General features: G+C 41.0%; 1 protein-coding gene across 1 annotated transcript in view; it reads left to right on the top strand.

The window, feature by feature from the left end:
- The window catches only part of NUP107 (nucleoporin 107), a gene marked incomplete in the record, with an annotated part of 1,716,438 nt that overhangs the window by 286,056 nt on the left and 1,409,692 nt on the right, over nucleotides 1–20,690 (top strand). The window contains 1 exon segment of the mRNA XM_044088020.1: nucleotides 11,399–11,470. Coding sequence (XP_043943955.1) covers nucleotides 11,399–11,470 — 72 coding nt within the window.

Below are 20,690 nucleotides of genomic sequence, written 5' to 3'. Positions count from 1 at the left end.
CAAGCAAACCATCGCATGCTGGATCAGGAAAGCTATTTGCTTCAGCTACTCCCACCATGGAAAGGAACCCCCAGGGGGAATCCAGGCCCATTTCACTAGAGCTGTGGTCACCTCAAGGGCCTAGACACGGCATCCATTTTGGAAGCAGCCACTTGGGCCACTATCCACACCTTCACCAAGCATTGCAAACTGGACCAAGTTTCCAGAGCTTGGACACGATTTGCCAGGGCAATCCTGCAGGGTCTGATAGAACACCTTCATCTACCTCCACCCTCTCATCCACATAAGCTGTGGTATGCTCCCACACCTAGAATACTGCAACATAAGAATAGAAGGACATAGAATAGCTGTGTAAAATCTTACCATAACCATAGATGTCCTTCTCTTCCATGCTGCAGTATTCCTTCCTGCCCACCAGTCCCCCAGGTCCTATTCCTTACATGTACTATCTACTTTACAGTAGGACTCCAAGTCACACACCTGCAAACAACTGGCATTCCTCCTGCTGGCTTTATTCTTTGTCTGGGGGCCTTCAAGTTCTGAGGATTGTCAGTGCAGATGTCACATTTAAGGCCCCTGGTTTATGGCCCTACGTGTGACATCCCACGCACACTGCAACACCCAAGCTGAAGCTTTTGTATAGAAGCTGATGTATGATTCGCCTGAGGGCAGGAAATCCCACACTTAGATCACTGCAACATGGAAGGGAAGGCCATCTGTGGTTATGGTAAGATTTTACACAACCATTCTTTACTACACCAGTTTCTCCTCAGCTCTGCTTGCCCAGATTCTCGCTGGAGCCAGAGGAGCCTAGACCTTCTTCCAGGGCCTCTGCACATTGGCCCTCCCGGTCGGCATCGGTGGCCTCATCCCATTCCACCAGAAGGTTGAGTGAGTCAGACATGGGCAAAATGATAAGGTTTATTCGGACCAGATTCAGAGGGGGGAGCGTGCTTCCCTTTTTTTCCTCTATCTCCTTCTCTGGTCTGACCCCCAGTATTGGAGTTTATGGATCCGAGAAGTTCTGGAGTCAGGGGGGTCAGTGCCAATGGTATTGAGTACCTCAACGCCGGCCATTACCTTGAGCGCATCGGACCTGACTAGTTCTGATCCGAGCGGCTCTAGAGCTGAAGCCTGGGCGCCAGATCCAAGGGGTTGGGCTTTTCCCCTTTGGTGCCAACTTTGTCGGGTTAGGACCCTCTCCTCAGTATCTCAACTCTGATGGGCTCTGCTCTGATCCTCCCATTGGATCCTGGGAGAGGAGCTTCCTTATTAGTTTCCCGGGAGGCTCGCTCTCCCTTGGCTTTTGACGTGGTGGAAAGGGTACTCTTCAGAAGATCGAGGCTCCTGACCATCTCCTCGGACTCTGCCCTGACTCCCTCGCCTTTGAGTGCGTCTTCAGCCATTTTGCCCATGCAGGGACAGCCCATGCTCGATGTGCCCCAGACTGTTCCCCTCGAGGAACCACAGGTAGTTTGCGAGGCTTCTCCAGAGAGCCCCATTGAAGAAGTTCCTCGCAAACAAACGTGCAAAAGGAGGCACTTGGACACCTCTACAGAGTCTCTCATCGAGAATACTGATTTAGAGGAAGGGTAAGGTTCCCTCAGATCACCCCCGACGATGTCTCCTTTAGAAACATCATGGAAATCCTGGGGCAGTTGGGAGTTGGTCCACTCCCAAACCTTCCTTGGATGAGTTGGTGTTTCTGGAGGCCTTCAGCACGGGCCCGTCTACCTCCTGGGTGTCATCCCATAGATTCCTTGGTGGACCTTATTACCACCCGGGCATGGAAGGAACTGGACACTGTGGAGCCAGTCCCGAAGCATCCCAGCAAGATTTTAAGTCCTCCTGCAGACAGACCCAGTTGGAGCAAGAGGTCCCCAGTGGATGCCATGGTGGTAGTGGCTGCCACTAAGAAAGAACTAGCCCAGGAAAGTTCAATGGTCCATCCCCCAGAACGAGAGTCCAGGACGATAGATCGTCTAGAAATGCGGATATATACTTAAGCCACTTTTTCTATAAGAGCGCTGAATTATTTGGCCCACGTTACTCGACTGCAGCGCGACCTGGAGTCCATGTCGCCGGAGGATAAGCTCATATTCTCTGCATGAATGGCCACTCTTACAGCGGTTTCTAACACATCCATGTGTCTCCTTTCGCATGCCACTGAAGGAGTGGCAAGAGCAGCCGGGTCCGGCATTGACATGAGGCGACACGCCTGTCTCAGGCTATGTCAGTTCATGGAACCCTTTAAGGCGTCTTTCGTGAATGCCCCTTATGATGGCTTTTCCTTGTTTGGGAAGATGGTTCTCGACACGTTGGTCCAGAGTGAAAAGGATGGGAAGACGTCTTCCAACGGGATCCGCTTCTGTAACCCCCAAAGATCCTTTTCCAGGAATCCGCAGAGGCAAAAGAAGTGGTTCCGGAAATCACCATATTCCCGCAACACTCAGGACTCATCTTCCCCCAGAGGCAGAGGGGGACCAGACAGACTCCGGTCCAGAGGCAGGGGGGGGAGGGTTTGAGAAATTTCTGGTCTCGAGAACCGTTTTGGGACCGGCCTGTGCAGCAGCCCTGAGGGGTTGCCTGACTGCTCGTCTGTGCAGGCAGTCGGGGGTCGCCTTTCATTGCACCTGACTGCATGGGAGTCCGTGTCAACAGACGGTTGGGTGCTTCAGATCCTATCCAGAGGCTATACCATCCCATTTGTGGTTCCTTCCATTACTCCAAAACACCTTCCAGACATTCCACCCACACAAAGGGAGGCAGCAGTACTTGAAATAGAAAAGCTGCTAAGGAAAAGAGTTGTCCAGCCCGTCCCCCGAGATCAGTCCAGATCAGGCATCTATTCCAGATTCTTTTTGGTGCCAAAAAGGACAGGGGACCTAAGGCCTATTCTGGACCTATCCACCCTAAACCTGTCAGTTGCCAAAGAGAAGTTCCGGATGGTCACCTTACAATCCATCGTGCCTTACCTACAGGAGAATGACTGGATGTGCTCAGTAGATCTCCAGGATGCGTACTACCATATAAAGTTGTACAGACGCTCCAGGAGGTTCCTCCAATTTTGGCTAGGGGCTAATCACTTTCAATTCCAGACCCTACCCTTCGGTCTCACCACAGCCCCCAGGGTGTTCACCAAGGTCATGACAGTAGTAGCAGCTCACCTGAGGCTTCAGGGGATACAGGTCTACCCATACCTGGGCGATTGGCTCCTTGCTGCTCCTACCAGGCATCTACTTTGTCAGGCCAGAGACTGTTTCCTGAAACTGTCAGACTTGCTGGGAATTACAATCCGCATATTCAAGTCTTTTCTAAACCCTGTTCAGGTCTTAGACTACATTGGAGCGAGGATAGATACGTTGCAAACCAAGGTTTTTCTAACTCCAGAGAGAGTTCGGAACTTGCACTTTGTAACCGTGATCCTTCAGTCTCATCTTCCTCCAGCTGAGGTGGTATTACGAGCTCTAAGTTCCATGGCAGCAACCATTACTTTTCTTGCCTGAGCTTTCCTTCATATGAGGGTACTACAGTGGACACTAGCAGTCCAGTGGTCATTATTAGATCTGGTTGACGCATCCTATTCATATAAGTAACGCTTGCCAGAAAGTCCCTCCTCTGGTAGGTACACTCCTCTAAACTAGCTGAGGGACAAACGTATTGCAACCCCTCCCCAAGCTACGGTGACCACGGACGCCTCCCAACTAGGGTGGGGGGCATTGCTTGGGCAGGACAGTCCAAGGCACGTGGTCCCTGAATGGGACCAAAGTGCAAATCAGTGTTCGAGAGATGAGGGCGGTCTTGTTAGCGTTGCAGGCCTTTCATTCCTTTCTTCCTCTGGGAAATATTGCAATTCAGACAGACAACATGTCAGTGGTCTCGTATATCAACAAGCAGGTTTGGAACCAGATCTTTACCCCCCTTTGTCATGAGACCATGAGAGTGTGGGAATGAGCAATCTCCACCAGCCATTTTCTGGTAGCGATGCACATTCTGGGTCGATCCAACATATTGGCGGGCAGACTGAGCAGGACTATCCTGATGCCTTACGAGTAGTCTCTGAATCATTCTGTAGTGGAGCAGATCATCCTCGAGTGAGGTCGGCCTTGCTGCGATCTCTTCGCATCTCCTTCCAACTCGAAGTGCAGCGAGTTCTTCACTCTGATCCCCCCACAGGAGGATTCCCCCAGGGACGCTGTGGTCCATGCTTGGCTTCTCACTCTTCTTTATGCTTACCCCCTATTACCTCTCATAACAAAATTTCTCCAGAAGGCTCGCAGGTTGGGGAGCAAATTTATCCTCATTGCCTCATTCTGGCCTCGCTAAGTCTGGTTTTCCCTTCCTTTGGTCTCATCTAATAGTTCCTCCTGGAATCTGGATCCGATACCAGATCTCATTTTGCACCCCTCGAGGGTCCCTTATCCAGACCTGGTCAGTCTGAAGCTCACTGCTTGGCTGCTCCAGTTCCCCTGATTGCTAGGACTCCTGGTCTTTCTTCTCTAGTCAAGGCTATCCTGGTGGCAGCTCATAAATCGTCCACCAGAAAACTCTACTGTAGCAAATGGAAGCTTTTCTCTATCTGGGCTTTTCAGAGGTGTTTGGACCCTTTCACAGCTCCTGTCCCAGCTGTCCTTGAGTTCTTGGTGTACATTTTCCAGCAGGGTGCTAGCTCATCTACAGTAAAAGTTCAACTGGCTGGTATTTCCAATTTCCATATAGGTGAGAACATGGCTTCATTAGCTTCCTCCAGACTGTGCAAAACCTTTATTAAAGATGCCTTTCTTTTAAGACCCCCGGTTAAAAATCCTACTCCTCCTTGGGATCTTACCCTAGTTTTACAAGCTGTGGTTGCTCCACCTTTTGAGACTGCTGCTTCTGTGGATCTGAAATTTTTATCGTGGAAGACAGACTTTTTAGTGGCTATCACCTCTGCTAGGAGAGAGTCAGAACTCCAGGCATTATCTGTCAAACCCCCATATTTGATTTTCCATAAAGATAGGGTTTCACTTCATACTAATCCTTCTTTCCTTCCTAAAGTGGGCTCTGAAACAAATATCAATTAATTTACCCGTTTTCTTTCCAAATTTTCAGAACGGGGTGAATATAAATTGTATCTATTAGATATACACAGGCAGCTACGTTTCTACTTACATAGGCCTAAGGCATTTCACAAATCTGACCAGCTGTTTGCATAGTCTTCTACACCTTTTCTGGGCAAACCGGTTTCTAAGGTAACCATTGCCAGATGGACGAAGGTTGGGTGTCGGGCTGGCAACTTGTCACCATAAAAATCTACTGCCAGTCATTAGCGGACTGGAGTTCCGCTGTGGTGACCCCTAACCGGGAAAAGCCGAAAAGACAAACAAACAGGTTTACAGACACAGAGGCATGTCTCTTCTGGGTAGGATAAATGCCCATTCTACCAGGTTCATGGCTATGTCATCGGCTTTTTGGTCTAGGGTGTCTTTGGATGATATTTATTTGGTGGCTACTTGGCCCTCATCTCACACCTTCATTTTTCATTATAAGTTGGACATGATGTCTAGGGGGAGAGCATCCTTTGGCGCTGCGGTGCTGCGAAACATCCTTCCATGAGGGTCACCCAAGAGTTTGGTAGCTGAGGACTCTGTCCCACAGGTTGATGATCAAATGAAGTCAACTACTTCAGATAAAGTACTCACCATAATGTCCATCTGAGTAGTTGGACTTCATTTGTCATCAGCAGTCTCTCACTCCTTCCCCCTGACCGTCTCATTATGTCTTTTACATTGGTAAGCAGGAGAGAGCGCCTGTGTGGCTCTCCTGTTCTTCATTTTTTTGAGGCTTATTGGATTGGGGTGATGTGTATGGTATGGCAAACTCTATCTGATGGAAGGAAGGAGATGGTGGGGTATTATGGGTAAGGGGAGGAGTTTGGAGCTCAGATCAGATGCTGATGAAGCTGCTATCTCAAATCTGATCTAGATCCAATTCCCACAGGTTGATGACAAATGAAGTCCAACTACTCAGATGGAACATTATGGTGAGTACATAACTTCTTTTTTTAAACTCCTCTTCATTAGTACCAAGCGATAAAATGTTGTACTTAAAAATATCTTCGTTGTCATGCTCTGTGCCTGATCTTGCATCCTGTCAGAAACTGTAAAATTAAAATACTCTAATAACTTTGCAGCTAATTCTTATGACATGTCCATGCCTAGTATGGAGCTGTTACTCTTTGAACTGTTAGCTGCTGTAATCTTAAGCCTTTAAATGCTGGCAAACTATATTTATGTAACTTAACTGTTATTTCTGGTATACCTTAACATAAATATGTATGGTTACTCTTTTTCCTAACTAGCCACACCCAATATGTCTTTTTGAGCACTTTACCTGTGTCAGCTGAATTGGAATTTATTTTATCTTTAACCCATAAATCTGCATGTATCTGTTGTACCCAATTCTTTAAATTATGTACATTTGCACATACTTCATACAAATCTTTACAAGTGTCGTCTTTGTGCACTACTGTGCATTTTGTAGCATTTATAAATACCAAACAAAATATTTGCAGTGAATCATTCCATGCATTGCCAGCTGTATACGAAAGCCAATTTTCAAATGTTAACATATTGTAAAAAAGTAAAAGCATCCCGCTGTGAGCAGTAGGTTTGAAACATTTCAGCTGTCTCTACAACATGTAAACTTTTAGAATGATTTAAAAATTACTGGAATTTTCTATAAAAGTAGAAACTGGTATTACAAAATGACTTTTTGATGTCATTTGGTAATTTTGACTTGTCCTGCATAGTCTTTAGTGACAATTTCTGTAAACAAAAACAAGGATATTTGTCTCCACAGTTAAAACATTTACTGTTGTACATACTGATCAAAACAATGAATGTATTTATACACACACGCTTTTTCACTTGTATTTATACCAAACAATGCTGTATTAGTTTGAACATCACTTCTGGCTTGTTTATACCGCTCTCATAATAATATCCAAGTTTTATCAGGAGTCTGGTTTAAGTTTTTGGCCACAGAATGTGCGCATTTAGAACTTATGTCCTTGCTGGTATCCATGTTATTTCAGAAAGAGGCATACCATTTTCAGAAATGGCTAACAGGTGATCAATCTGTAGGCTACAATTGCAAACTGGAAACTCTGTCTTGAAAATGCTGGTGAACATCTCAGAGCAGATGCAAAGACAAAATCTTTCACCCATTTAGAAGTTCCTGATACTGCTGAGCTGTTCAAGATGGACTGTATTGAGGTTGCTTCCAACAAAACTTAACTAGTGCTTGTCGTAGTACTTTTTACGAATATTTAAAAGGGTCCAAATTAGCCCTGGTGCACCATAGTTGAATTAAAATCAACAGCATGTCACACAGGGACAAAACTGTACAGCTCTACATTCGTAATTGATGACAGATTTATTGAAATAAGCCGACCAAACACTACTGTGAGATTATAAGCATTTTCTTTACAACACATATATAACTGTCAGAAATACTGCACTTCCTCAGCTGACTCGGGATTAGAAACTGTCCACACAAGTATTCTGCAACCACTTTTATAGTTTCAAAACTTTGTCCTTGATGAAGGCATTATCTTCCTGTATTGAAGCCTTCTTTCCCTGCATCCTTATCTCAGTCCAGAGAAAAACACCTCTCAGCAGACCAAAATGTTCTTTCAGAAATGTTCTTTCATTGATAGCAGAAAAGTTACAGACTCTGTCCTATGTTAGCCATGCTCCTCCAGAGAAAACCACTTCTTAGCATGCCAAAATGTTCTTTCATTGATAGGATAGTTTGTAACTTTTTTCCTGCTGTGTTAGTCATTTCACATTTCTGTACACATTCAACTGTTTAGGATATTTCAACAAGCCTTTATTGTTAATGTCATTTGTTACAAAAACATTCAGAAGTTTACTTTTTGTTTCACGCAAACACATTCTGTTAAACCAAATGCATGTTTCTAAAAATATCACACTGTTATGATTACCAAAACTGTGTTACTATGAAGGAAAAACAGTTGTATGTATATTTCTTTTCTATCAAATACATATTATTGCTACAAGGGAAATAAGTAGTATGCTTACATAATTCTATCAAGAGCAACAAATCATTAAGATTCCATTCTTTGGAATTACTTTGTCAGTTTACTTTGCAGTTTTGACCCTTCACCAGTCCCAATACCTTGTTCCAGTCATTGCTTACTGCAGGCTTAAGGAAAAAAATGTGCATGCCTTTACCTGACTGTCTGCTCCATCCAGAAAAGAAACCATGTACTAGAGTATACAAAGAATTTAACAATTTAAATGTTTATTTATCTTTGATTGGAAAATCTGATCAGGAAGAGCCCATTTTCAAAAGAGGCCTGGTGAGAAAAGCTCCACCACTAAAAAAAAGTCTTTTGGCTTTTCCCGGTTTGGGGTCACTACAGCGAATCACTGATCTGCTTATGATTGGTAGTAGATTTTATGGTGTTGAATTGCCAGCTCAGCGCCCAACCTTCAGAGAAGGTACACACTCATGCACCTACCTGCATGTCTTTTTATAGTTTAGTCGACTGCAGGGAGGACATGCAGACTCTGCAGGGAAGAGCGTTCCAGCCGAGAATTGAACTGGAAAGTCTCTTCCTGTGAGGTGACAATGCTAACTGCTGCACCAAGCTTCACCAAAATACATGTATATTAACAAGTTTAGACTTGGAATACTGTGCTCCACAATGTGGAGACTGAAAGACCAAAATTCCGGGGTTACATATATCAAGTCCAAGACTGTCAATTCCCTGAATATTCCCTTTGTGGCTTTGGTGGGAACTTGAGGGTGAGTAGGAGGTAAGCATGGTGGCTAGATAACCAGTGGGGTGGGAATGAGTGGTGATCCAGATCAAACATGAGTCATCTTTCTCAACTGTTCAGATGTTTGCCTCATATTTAGCCTGTTCCTCATAAAATGTGATTTTTTCTGGCATATCACTGGGATGATCTGAGGATTGAAGTCTCTAAATGACATACATTTGAGTTTCAGACTTCAAATCCTTAAGAAAATGCATGTTAACACAAATCCTGTTCTTGCAACTTTTTAAGTTTATAAGAGCAATGTTTAAAATATGTCTCTATGTTGGGACTGTTGTCCCCCCATTTTGTCAGAGTTTGTCCATATTTCCAGTGCCAAGAGGTTGGGAAGTATGATGAGAGAGCAAATCACAGCATGAGCAAAAGAAAAATTTTGTTGAAACCAAAATTGTTCCCAAGAAGGAGTGTCATTGTATAAGAAAGTGTGTGGGTGGGTGGAGATTGATGCCATTCTATGGAGGGAAGTGGTTACTATGAGAAAGTATATGAGAAGAACACTTAAAGTATGGTAGAGTACTTCTGAGAGTGCAGGGTTATTCCTCTACATGAAGCAAGCCTAGTGGTTAGAGACATGAAGGTTTAAGTAGTTTCACCACTGAGAAGTTCAACTGAAGGTGTTGGTGCTTGAGAATGTGCTCATATTGTCCTTGGTGAAATTTTAATTTAAAGTGTACCATTACACATGGTTAAAATCTTAGCAGGTGATAGGTGATACTGACACCACTAGGATGCGCTTAGAGTTCCCAACAAATCCATGCTTTCAGAGTTTTTATGACGTGTCCACATTAAATACTAGACTACTTTCTGTTCTTCAGATACCTTGAATGGGAAACTAAGAAACATTTTGAATGCACACTTTTCCAATACAAGGGGTTCTGCACTTGCAGCCTTCAATGCACACTTTTCCTATACAGGGGGTTCTGCACTTGCAGCCTTCAAAAGTACGCGTGACTCTATCACCAGACCTCAATGTGATGTCATTTGATTGTTTTGATGGAATGGCCTGAGATTCATTAAACTCTTACATATACTTACATACATGTGTGTATGTATTTGTGTAAAAAATATCACATGTATATTTTTACTTGTATTTTATACATCTCGAAATTGATACGGTGGAGACCATATGGTTGAGCCTCCAAAAACACAAAACATCAAAAAAAAAAAAAAAAAAAAAATCCCCACAAAATCTACCTCTTTTTACATTTTTACAGGGGGAAGGGGGGCAAGCCCCTGCACCACCCATGTCGGGGGCTGCACCCCCTGCAAAAATTATATGTGCCAACTCAGATATTGTACTACAGAGAGGAAAGGGTAAATTTCCCAGTGTGCATTGTACCGCAATCTCCATTCAAAAGCTTTGGGTTTTCAAAATCTCTATCATAAGGTCTCAACCATATGGATTTCAACTTTCTGAAAACTTGATCAACTCCTAGGGAACCACACACACACACACACACACACACACACTACTTAAGCTCATCCTACTGAATGCACAAACTTGAAATCAAAATTCGTACTGCTGGACTTGTGTAAAATCTGGCTATAGTTTGTTGAATCATCAATTTATTGACGGCTTGAAATTTTTGTGAAAAACACTCATTCTTGAGTGCAGCAAATATAGAGAACAGGTAAGATTCTGTGTGTATGGGTAAGGCAAGTGTGAGTTTGGGATTTTAATGCCAAGGCTTTCAGTATACCTAAAACTTTGGCATTAGGTTTAAGTTTGTGTTTGTGTGAGTGGATTTCATGTCGGGATTACAGCAAGGGAGGAGGACTTGTATGTGGCTGTATGTGATGTTTGTCTGAGTGTAATGTGTAGTGGAAAAGGGTTTTTGTACTGTAATGTGTAAGGTTGGAAATTACAGGCAGGGTTATTGTTAACACACATTAGTAAGGATAATGGGGGGCAGAAGGCGCCCCCTACCATCCTAACTAAGGCATACTAATCCTTACCTAATCATGGCCCTGCACCTTGCCATAGAAAAACTCTTTCTGTAACACTGCCAGTATTCAAAGTGTTACTGAATTTAGTGGTAGGGTTTTGTTTTACCGATCCAAAAGGAAAGTGTTTTCCAGTCAGTTGTATGTTCAGTATTTGGGGGTTTTCTGTAAGTACATTTTCAAAGTGCTAGCACTGGTCACTTGTTTCATTGCTTATGCATTTTGATAGCTCAATATTTGTCTGTATTATATACGTATACATGAGGGTGTGTGCATGCACATAGTGTAAATGTGTGATACCCATTTTGTGTGTAATGAAGGCCTGTCAAAAGGGAAAGCGAGCTTTTATTTTCTTTTTATGTAAAATAGACATTTTGTATGCCAAAATAGAAACCAAATGTTTATTTCTTTAAGATGCAGTTTGTTCTGAAGTAGTAGTTGTATATGGTTGCTGATTTTGTATTGCAGTCTTCTGAGAGTAATTTGTGATTTTTTTCCTCTGAAAATGAATGTAATTCTTTTAAATTGGAGTAGACTCCACTAAGAAAGCTGTGACAGACCAGTTGTTCATTTATTCATTTAACAAAATGTATTTATCATTGGTACAGCCACCAAATGCCACTGAGAAGATAATCATGGAAAAACTGTTCCAGAGGGATTCTACTGTTCGTCAAAGTCAGGTAATGTTATTTTTTTGCCTGCCTGCATGCTGATCAGTAATTCTACTCTTGTAGATCTACAGCCCATTCATTCCTTTTGAAGATAGAAGTACTTGGTCTCCCTGAAGCAGTAGCCAACTGGAGTGAAACATTATTTAAGCAGGCATTGAGGCAATTTATGACCTATCCCACTTTACTGTGCCAGCCAGCTTACAACGGCAGGATTACCCTTACCCTAGCAACCTGTCTTCATCAACTCAAGACAATTGCCCAGTGCACGTAAAGGTGGACCATAACGTCTCCAGGCTGGAACACTAACTGATACTGTTCCCCATATATCATCCTTCCTGGTGAGGAGCGGGAAGGAGTGTTTTATAGTCTAACACTCCCCTGGTGGCTGACATGCATACCAGCATCACTGTAGGGTCTTTAGTATCTCTTTGCATGCACACTTCTCATGTGTAGGAATTGATAAGACTGTTGTATACTGGAATTAACTGGAAACAACTGAAATGAAGGTCTTTATTTGTTAATTACTCAAACTCATGCTGAACAGGTGCCAGTCTCATCTTTATGGGCCAAGTTTGTGTACTTTTCAGAATGAATTCTCCAAACACTGTAGTTCATTTAATAAGGCTTTATTAGATGTTTACAGTATCTGAATACTGTCTTCATTAACAGTGGTGATGAACAGTAACAGTCTGTAGAAATGCAGGGATGCTGGTTAGTAGTAACAGTGCAGCTAAGTATATCCAAAGTTTTACTGCACGCCATATTCTGATTGTCCTGAACAACGTAAGCTGAAATGGTCTTTATCTGACGTATCTTCTGTACTGTATTGTAGCTTAATCTTCTCTGTAATGTCAGGTCGAACAAACTGACCTTAACTGTATCTGAAGTGTATTTTCAAAACCCTGTAATGCTTTACATGCCTCTTTAGCCTTGGTAACCTTGGCTTCCAGGCCTGGTCTTAATCTAACATTCCATTAAGGAACATTCTCTAGCTGGCAAGATTGTTGGCCGCCGTGGTACAGCAGTTAGCATTGTCACCTCACAGCAAGAGGTTCTTCTGTTCGATTTTCGGCTGGAGTTCCTTCCGTGCAGAGTCTGCATGTCATCCCTGCGGCTGCGTAAACTTTAAAGGCATGCAGGTAGATGCATGTGGGTGTGCCTTCCGTGAAGGTTGGATGTCGGGCTGGCAACTCGGCACCGTAAAAACCACTGCCAATCATTAGGGGACCGATGATCCTCTGTGACGACCCCAAACTGGGAAAAGCCGAACGACATTACTTTGCTGTAGCTGGTAAGATTGTATCTTTCCCTTGAGAAAAGAACGTTCTCTATTTTCTGCACATTTCATGGTTATCTTTCCTTTCTAATAAATTGTCTTTTCTAAGTATTTGACACTAAATATTTAACCTTTGTCTGCATATTGCCTAATAATTACTTTAAAATGGAAGTCCCTAATCTACTCTAAGTCTACAGGGACCTACTTCTGTAGTTACCTTACATTTGTATTGCTAGCTACTGTATACAGCTTTATGCTACCGGATTTATAATCTGAAAATATATTTTCTTTATTTGATAAATAAACCTGCAATTTTAATTTTGACTAATAGGCTTGAAGCCTGTTAATTTTGATTTAATTTCTGTTTACCTAGATTCATAGTCTTTAAGTCTGTGTATGAGTGATGCATTTAAAACCTGTACATTTTTCTGAAAATGAGCGTCTTTTAATTCTGTGGATTTTAAAGCTGATTAACCTGTCTTTGTGAATCTTTAAGCTAGAGTACGAGCTGTTAACCCTGCCTATTTTTCTTCCATATCTCTGTATGCTGTAATGGCAAAATTGCACTGTTTATTGCCTTTGTTTTTTTACCTTATGAACTGGTGCCTTAGTGTACCATGATGTCTCGCTCTCATAGCAAGTAAAACCATAAATTACCAGGTCCTTATAACCAAGTATCTGTTGTCTATTTTAGATGACATAAACAAGCTAATATAAGACTTTCCTAACTTGGGAAGTAACCTTTTCTTATTGTTTTTGCATAACTCTTCCCCAGCACGTTTTATGAAATTAAGTACATTTTTGTCTGTATTTTTCTTTTATATTCCTTCTCTTCCAAGCTTTTTCTGCCCCCCCCACACCCATCAACATAGCCTTATATTTTCCAAATAAGAAAATTTTCTTTGTATTTTTTTCTAACACTTTAACACCCAGAACAGATTTATTGATGAAAGCAACTCAGTTTATTAAACACAAACCTCTCCTCTTTGTTTATTATAAACAATACTTCTTTTGACTGAATTCAGCCTTGTTCACTTAAAAAAAAAAAAAAAAAAAAAAAAAAAAAAAAACCTTTAGTTCACTTTTCATGCATGTTGGAAACGTACATTTCCAAAAATGTATGTGATTAACATATATATCCTTTCTCTTAGGGGCAACTTAAACAGTCTACCAAACTTCTCTCCATTGTTTGATTGCTGTGTTTTCTTCCTTATTTAACTGTAATCCTACTGTACCCAGAAATTCTGTTAAAAAAATTATCTTTCATCCAGTTTGTTTTTCACTACTAAAACCAAGTCATCTACATTAATTTAAAATTTTGTGATGCCCCTACACTGGCCCAGTAATCAAGGAGCCTCATTCCTCACCACTGGCAACAGTGAGAGGCGTACACAACGGAAGGATGACAAGCACACTCAGACAGTAAAGTGTAGTTTCCCTTAAGAGCACACAGAGATCACAGTCAGTCTGGGGCTGGTTTCTGCCTCTTTCTCCAGATCCACAATAAGACTCCCCAGTGGCACAGCTATAGGGTTATGATCTCAGCTGAGTGGTCAAGCTAAAACCTCCAACACTCTCTCTGCCAAACCAGAGCTTTAGTGTCCCTGCCCAGGTAGCTCACACGCTCGTACACACACACACACACACACACACACACACACACACAAACATTTTGAGATTTGATTTATTTATAAACACACAGACACTCCTGGGGAAGGCTGGCACAGGTTTACTAGCTATGCCCCCTTCTGCCCAGACTATAAGGTAGCCACCAACCACTACTTATCAGCTACTATAAAGGCCCTTACAAAGAGTGACCAATCCTACTGTGTAATGTTACTATTATCCAAATGGTAATTGTGATCAAGACCAAGGCTATTTAGGAGTGGCCTGTACAGTGTCACCAAACACATATGCAAGTACTCTTAAGAGCTTAAACATGTCTCACAAATATCAGCCACAAAGATAGGTTTAAATATATTTAATAATAAAAAGAACAAGACAATGCTCAAACACAGTAAGTACAAAGTTCACAGGAAATATTTTTAAACAACATTGCAGGACAGTCTCAAATAAATACAGAAAACATCTAAACTAATCTTTACTATATTCCTATCTATATTTAAAAAGTATTCTGCTCTAAATAACTTGCTTACAGAGCAAGGCATATGCGGGTGATGGATGTTTCTAGGCCCAAGACAAGATACAAAATGCCCTCTCTCTGTCTTCTGGAGAGTACTTAAATTAATATCCCATATTACTGCTGGGTTAGTCTGGATGACATCACTCTGTCACCTGCCTTCAGTTCCCAGGCTAACAAAAGTTTAACACAATTTTACATTTCTCTGAAAAATACATACATCTCCGATGTTTGCTCAGAACTAGAAGTAGTAAAACAATTAAACAGTAACTTTTGAAACCTAGTAATTATTTCTGTTTCAAGATGATAAGAACACCTCCAGCTCTAGACATTGTGTCTGCTTGCTGCAATGAAACTGAGACAACACAATCGTAAAACACTTTACTTTTTAACTTATTTTCTTAAAGTTTTGCAGGTTAACTCTGTATGTTCCACCTTTTACTATTAAAACATACATTTGCACATGTATATAGTTTATATACATTTCTGTTCTTTTCCAGTAGGGTACACTGTGGTTACATTCTTGAAGCTCGGTACAAAACATACAGTTCTCTTACATTTGTAAGACATCCATATGAATCATATTAGTATTCACAAATGGCATATGATTATTTACACAATTCCAGATAACTGGGCTGACAGTGTCTCACCTTTATTCCTTCCATGTCTTTCCTCTAATTCTGATCTTACACGACTGTATATTCGTATTCATTAAAATCACAAACAAACCACATGCTCAATGGACAGCGGTACCTTTTCCACTCTTCCCTGTAATACTTTTTTCTTTTCCATCCATTTATCACAGACCCAAGAATTTTCATAAGCTGTCCTTATTTTCTGTCCTTAAAAAATATTTTAAAATGTTCAACATTTCCCCATGATTAACTCCGTCAAAATACCTCAGGCACATCACACAGCTGCTTTTCTTTCTCATCCTCCTTAGCTGTTCACTTTAATACTTTTACTATAATTAACATTTCATTTACTATTGTTCCTTAAATACCTTGCACCCCTTCATTCACTCCTCCTTTCATAATGTCCATGATTCTTTTCTGGATAATCTTCACAAATTTTATAGTCAGTATTTCCTAATGTAATTTGTCTGCAGATTTTCTTTACTTTCCCCCTTTCCCATACAAGTTTACAGATTTCTTTTGCTTTTAAACTCTCTACCATCCATTCTTTCAGTATTTCTAGAAAAAAAAAATAATTTTCATGAACATCCCTCACAATCCATCTGGACCTGTTGTGGATTATTTTCTTTTCAGCATCTTAGCTCTTATCTCTTATTTTCTTCCACTACCTACCTTTTCACTTTCTTTACTTTCCATACATTCCCTCTTAGATTTTTATTCATATGTATTCTGTATGTACCTTTCAATATTCATTTTTGTTTATATCTTGACTGTCCTTTTCTATCCTTCTGTAATTCATTTTTTTGTCATTGTCTTTCTTTCGGGTTTAGGCGCTTAGACGGCGCGACACCCCCCCCTGTGAAACAGCTGGATGTGGACACATGGCAGGTTGGCAGTTTAACTGCAGTGACAAATGCCTGTGGACAATTCCCTGTGGGAATAGAGGAACCCCCTGCACCATAACCACAGGTGGCAGACAAAAACCCCCACAGTGATGCACTCTGCACCCCCCCAGAAGCCACCATGTGCGACTGTCAGCTGAACATGTGGCCGTCATAGGATGCCAAGTGGGCATGAAAGTGGTAATTTGAAACCTGTGTGCTGTGGCAAAAGCCTTTATTACACTATGTAAAGTGATGTGTGTGGTGTTGGTGCGTACTAAACCCAAATATATTCACAACTTGCAGAAATGTGCCACAGCACCTATAAAATCTTGCACATCACTGTAGTCACACTTATGTTGCAAGATGTGCTTTAGGCGATGCTCCCTTACAACAATAGCCTTCCTACGTGGTGTTACAGGCATCTCCCTCAAAAGTGACTCCCATCGGATGTCTGTCAGGTTCTGTTCCTGTTGCAGAACAGGCAGAAGGTCGGACAGCTGTACTGCAGGGCATCCAAGTAACACCTTCAGCTGACGATGCCATGCCTCCACCTGGTTATTAGTCCGCGGGAAGTCCATGTCATTGATGTCACATACATTCCAAAACTTCAAAGGGTAGGAAGATGGCAGGCATTGCTGTGCTGAGCAGCGGATTGCATACTTCCGTGGTCGGCCTCACACATAATGATGGTCCAGAACTACGCCTATAGGCTTAGCACAGTCAGGTAAGGTAGCCACAATGTCCAGAAATATGGGGATAACATCTTCCAGTGGTAGGCATGCCAACGCAGTCAGCTTGCGGATGGTGATTGAGAAAGCAGTGTCCGTACCATAGAGGGCCACAAGGTGGTGATGCTGGATCTGGCGCCAAATGATCTGTGCAAAATGGAATAGGCAACCCTTAGAATACTCTTAGGGGAATGCCTTACGGTTGGCACGGATCGCTGCCTTCTCAAAATCAGTCATAATATACTGTGGAGCCAAGGTGCATCCCTGTTCTGCAGCCATACCCTTCAGTATCTCCCACATATTGTTGTATGCAGACTCTGACTTCCGTGTCATGAGACAGTACACCAGGGAGACTATCCTTGCTGAGCTGGCGGTGCCAATACATCCATGTAACATATACAGCTGATGGCATATATCGGCCCGTGTCGGGAAGGGGCCATCCCCAAGAATGATGTCAGACCTGCACAGATCTGTCAGATTCTGTGATGTAGTTAGTAGAACCAAGGAATTGGTCCCATCCTTGTCAGACCTTCTGCGGAGGATAAAGCTGCCACTACAAAGTGGGTACTGGCTGACATCGATATCTGCAAGTGTTATTGGTGTATCTCTTTAGGCCGCACCGCTCTGCGGTCTAGTGGTGCTCCAGCCTTCTGCATTGTAGCTCGTGGGCATTTGTCTCGCGATCTACATGTCGGAACCCCTTTCTTTCCTAAAACGGGGAAAAGTTTTTCTCATTTTTCAATTTTTTTTTGTCCAAGCATCACATATTCCATTTTTCTTTATTTGATATATTCTTCTTCCTTTTCAAGATTCCCCCTTTCTCCACTACTTTCACAAATTTCTTTTTGCTTATTGTCACCTTTTCCATTGCTCGCTGTCCATTTTAAGTACATTAAACTTTTAATAACAGCAGAAGCAGACCACGGTGACGCAGCATCCAAAATTTATGAAATCCTTGAGCGCTTTCATCCTGGTATAGTGGACTTAATCAGAATGAAATATAAAACACAAGTCCAACTTTATATAATAAAACAACATCACATGTTATGCTTACCCAACCAGTCATATTACAGACAGACTAAAACACCTACCAAGGTAAAATGAACCTGTTCATTACTGGCACAAATAACCCTAACCAGGAACACAAAATATATATAAATATCCACATATAACTTACTCATCAAGGTATAACATATGCAAATATATACATTTTCAATAACTGTATAAAAACATATCTATAATATTAAAATACTATAACAAGAAATTGGCTTTCAGTCTCACTACACAAAGAAACATGTTCATTTAAACGGTGGGGGGGGGGGTACTCAAAATCCATTGTAATTCTGAATATTCCAAATAATCTGCGTCCGTTACCCCCCCCCGACCCTCAGACCCAAATCACATTGGTCAATAATGCAAAACTTAAAACCATGATCCTTGTTCTCTAAAATGTGTTTACACAGGGCATTCTGTAAATCAGTTTTTCTGATTTCGTACAAGTGTTTATATATTCTCCCTTTCAGGGCCCTTTTTGTTTTTCCTGTATATAAACTGTCACATAATTGATGCTTAGCGATGTATACCACCGCTTTGGAAAAACAATAAAATTTACTTGGAATATTGATGTCCATACTGCCCCTGATATTTACACTACTACACACCAGAATATTGTTGCATTGGGCACAAGTTCCATACTTAGACATTTTCCCCTTTACATTTTTCTCCCTACCCTTTCTAACATTTGATTAAAACTACTTTATTTCCTATGCACTGTTTGACTTATTTCCTACAACTTCTAAGTATTCTGATTCAACCCTAAACGGGTCCCAGTTTCTTCTGAGTATATTACAAATAGAATAAAAGTCCTGGTTGAAGGATGTAATACATGACTTATTCCAAATGTCCTCATTATTACCCTTCCTGTTGGCCTTTCTAACACCATTAGTCCCCTCGTGTGTACCTAATAATAGTTTGTATATCCCATCATGTCTTTTTCTTTTCACTTCACGAAAAATTTCATTAACAAATTCATGGGGGTAACCTCTTACACAACATCTCATTCAGAACCTTTGATGTCATAGTATAACAAAGTATTGGAATATGTGGGTTTACGATATAAAGTGGAGCCAAATTTCTTACTTGGTCTGTCTTTGTATATTGTCACATCTAAATAATTGATTTTCTCATAGTCAGATTCCATTGTAAATTAAAAAAAAACTAGTACTATTATTAATGTAATCAAAGAATTCCATTAACTTTGATTCACTTTCCTTCCAAAACAGGACAATGCCATCCAAAAACTTTCATACATGACCCAGTTTTCTTGAAACGTAAATGGAAAAACACAAGACTTCTCCCATTGGGCCAAAACATACTTGCAAAAATGGGGGCGCAACCTACCCCCATTGCTACTCCCTTAACTTGTTTAAAAATCTGATCTTCAAAAATCAAGAAGTTATTTTCTAGTACTAATTCCATTAAACTTAAAGTGCTGGCCTTCCTAACTGAAAAAAAGAGTCCTGGGATAAAAATTCAAAAAAAACATTTCCAAACCTTCGTAATGGGGATTACAGAAAACAAATTGCATACATCTATAGTGGCCAAAATAATTTTATTTGAGTAATATTAATTGTTTATATCTTGACTGTCCTTTTTTATCCTTCCGTAATTCATTTTTCTCATCTTTTTCTTTCTTTCCTAAAATGGGAAACTTTTTTTCTCTTTTTCAAATTTTTGTCCAAATATAATTTATTCCATTTTTCTTTATTTGATATATTTTTTCTTCCTTTTCAAGACTCCCTTTCTCCACTACTCTTTCACAAATATCTTTTTGCTTATTGTCACTTTTTCCACTGCTCGCTTTCCATTTTAAGTACATTAAACTTTTCTACGTCCCCATCTTATTTTACATACATGTCCTGTATACACATCAACCAATTTGTCAAACTTTCGTGAAACAGCTTTGCCATCATATGATCTTTCCAGAGTTTGTCTTTGACATTCCATTCCTGCAGCTTTCCTGTCAATCTTTTTTAAACAAACTTTGATTAAATTTTCATTCTCCTGTTATTGCCCATACATACTTTTGCTTTTCTAATTCCATCTTTTATTTCTATCATGTCTCCTGAAAACTATGTATAGTCAAACTGTTTTAAGTAAACTCCTCTTATAAGTATATTCTTTCCCTTTACCCATTTTTACCATTATGTACTACCTCTGTAATCACTTTACATCTTATTCTATTGTCCCTTTTTCCTTTCTTAAATTAGTTCCCACCACAATAGATGTATTTACTATCACATAACTTTAAATTTCCTCAAAAATTTGTTCCTTTCGTATATATTTGTGTGTGCTTACACTACCACTATTCTAAACACTTTCTGCCTCTTTCATAAATCACTCAGTAAAACTCTCCCCGTTGCCCCAGTCATTATATCTAATATTTTAATGTCTCCTTTTTAGTAATACTTTACTACCTGCAGATGTTTCACTCCTTGTAGCCCACACCACTTATCTTTTCCTCATCTCAAACTCCACCCTCTTCCTTTAATCTGCACATCTTACAC

The sequence above is a fragment of the Protopterus annectens genome, chromosome 11.part0, assembly GCF_019279795.1.
Source record: "Protopterus annectens isolate FY-2018-M chromosome 11.part0, PAN1.0, whole genome shotgun sequence".
NCBI lineage: Eukaryota > Metazoa > Chordata > Ceratodontiformes > Protopteridae > Protopterus > Protopterus annectens.
Note: the sequence above shows the minus strand (reverse complement) of the source record. Positions and strands in the feature narration are given on the sequence as shown.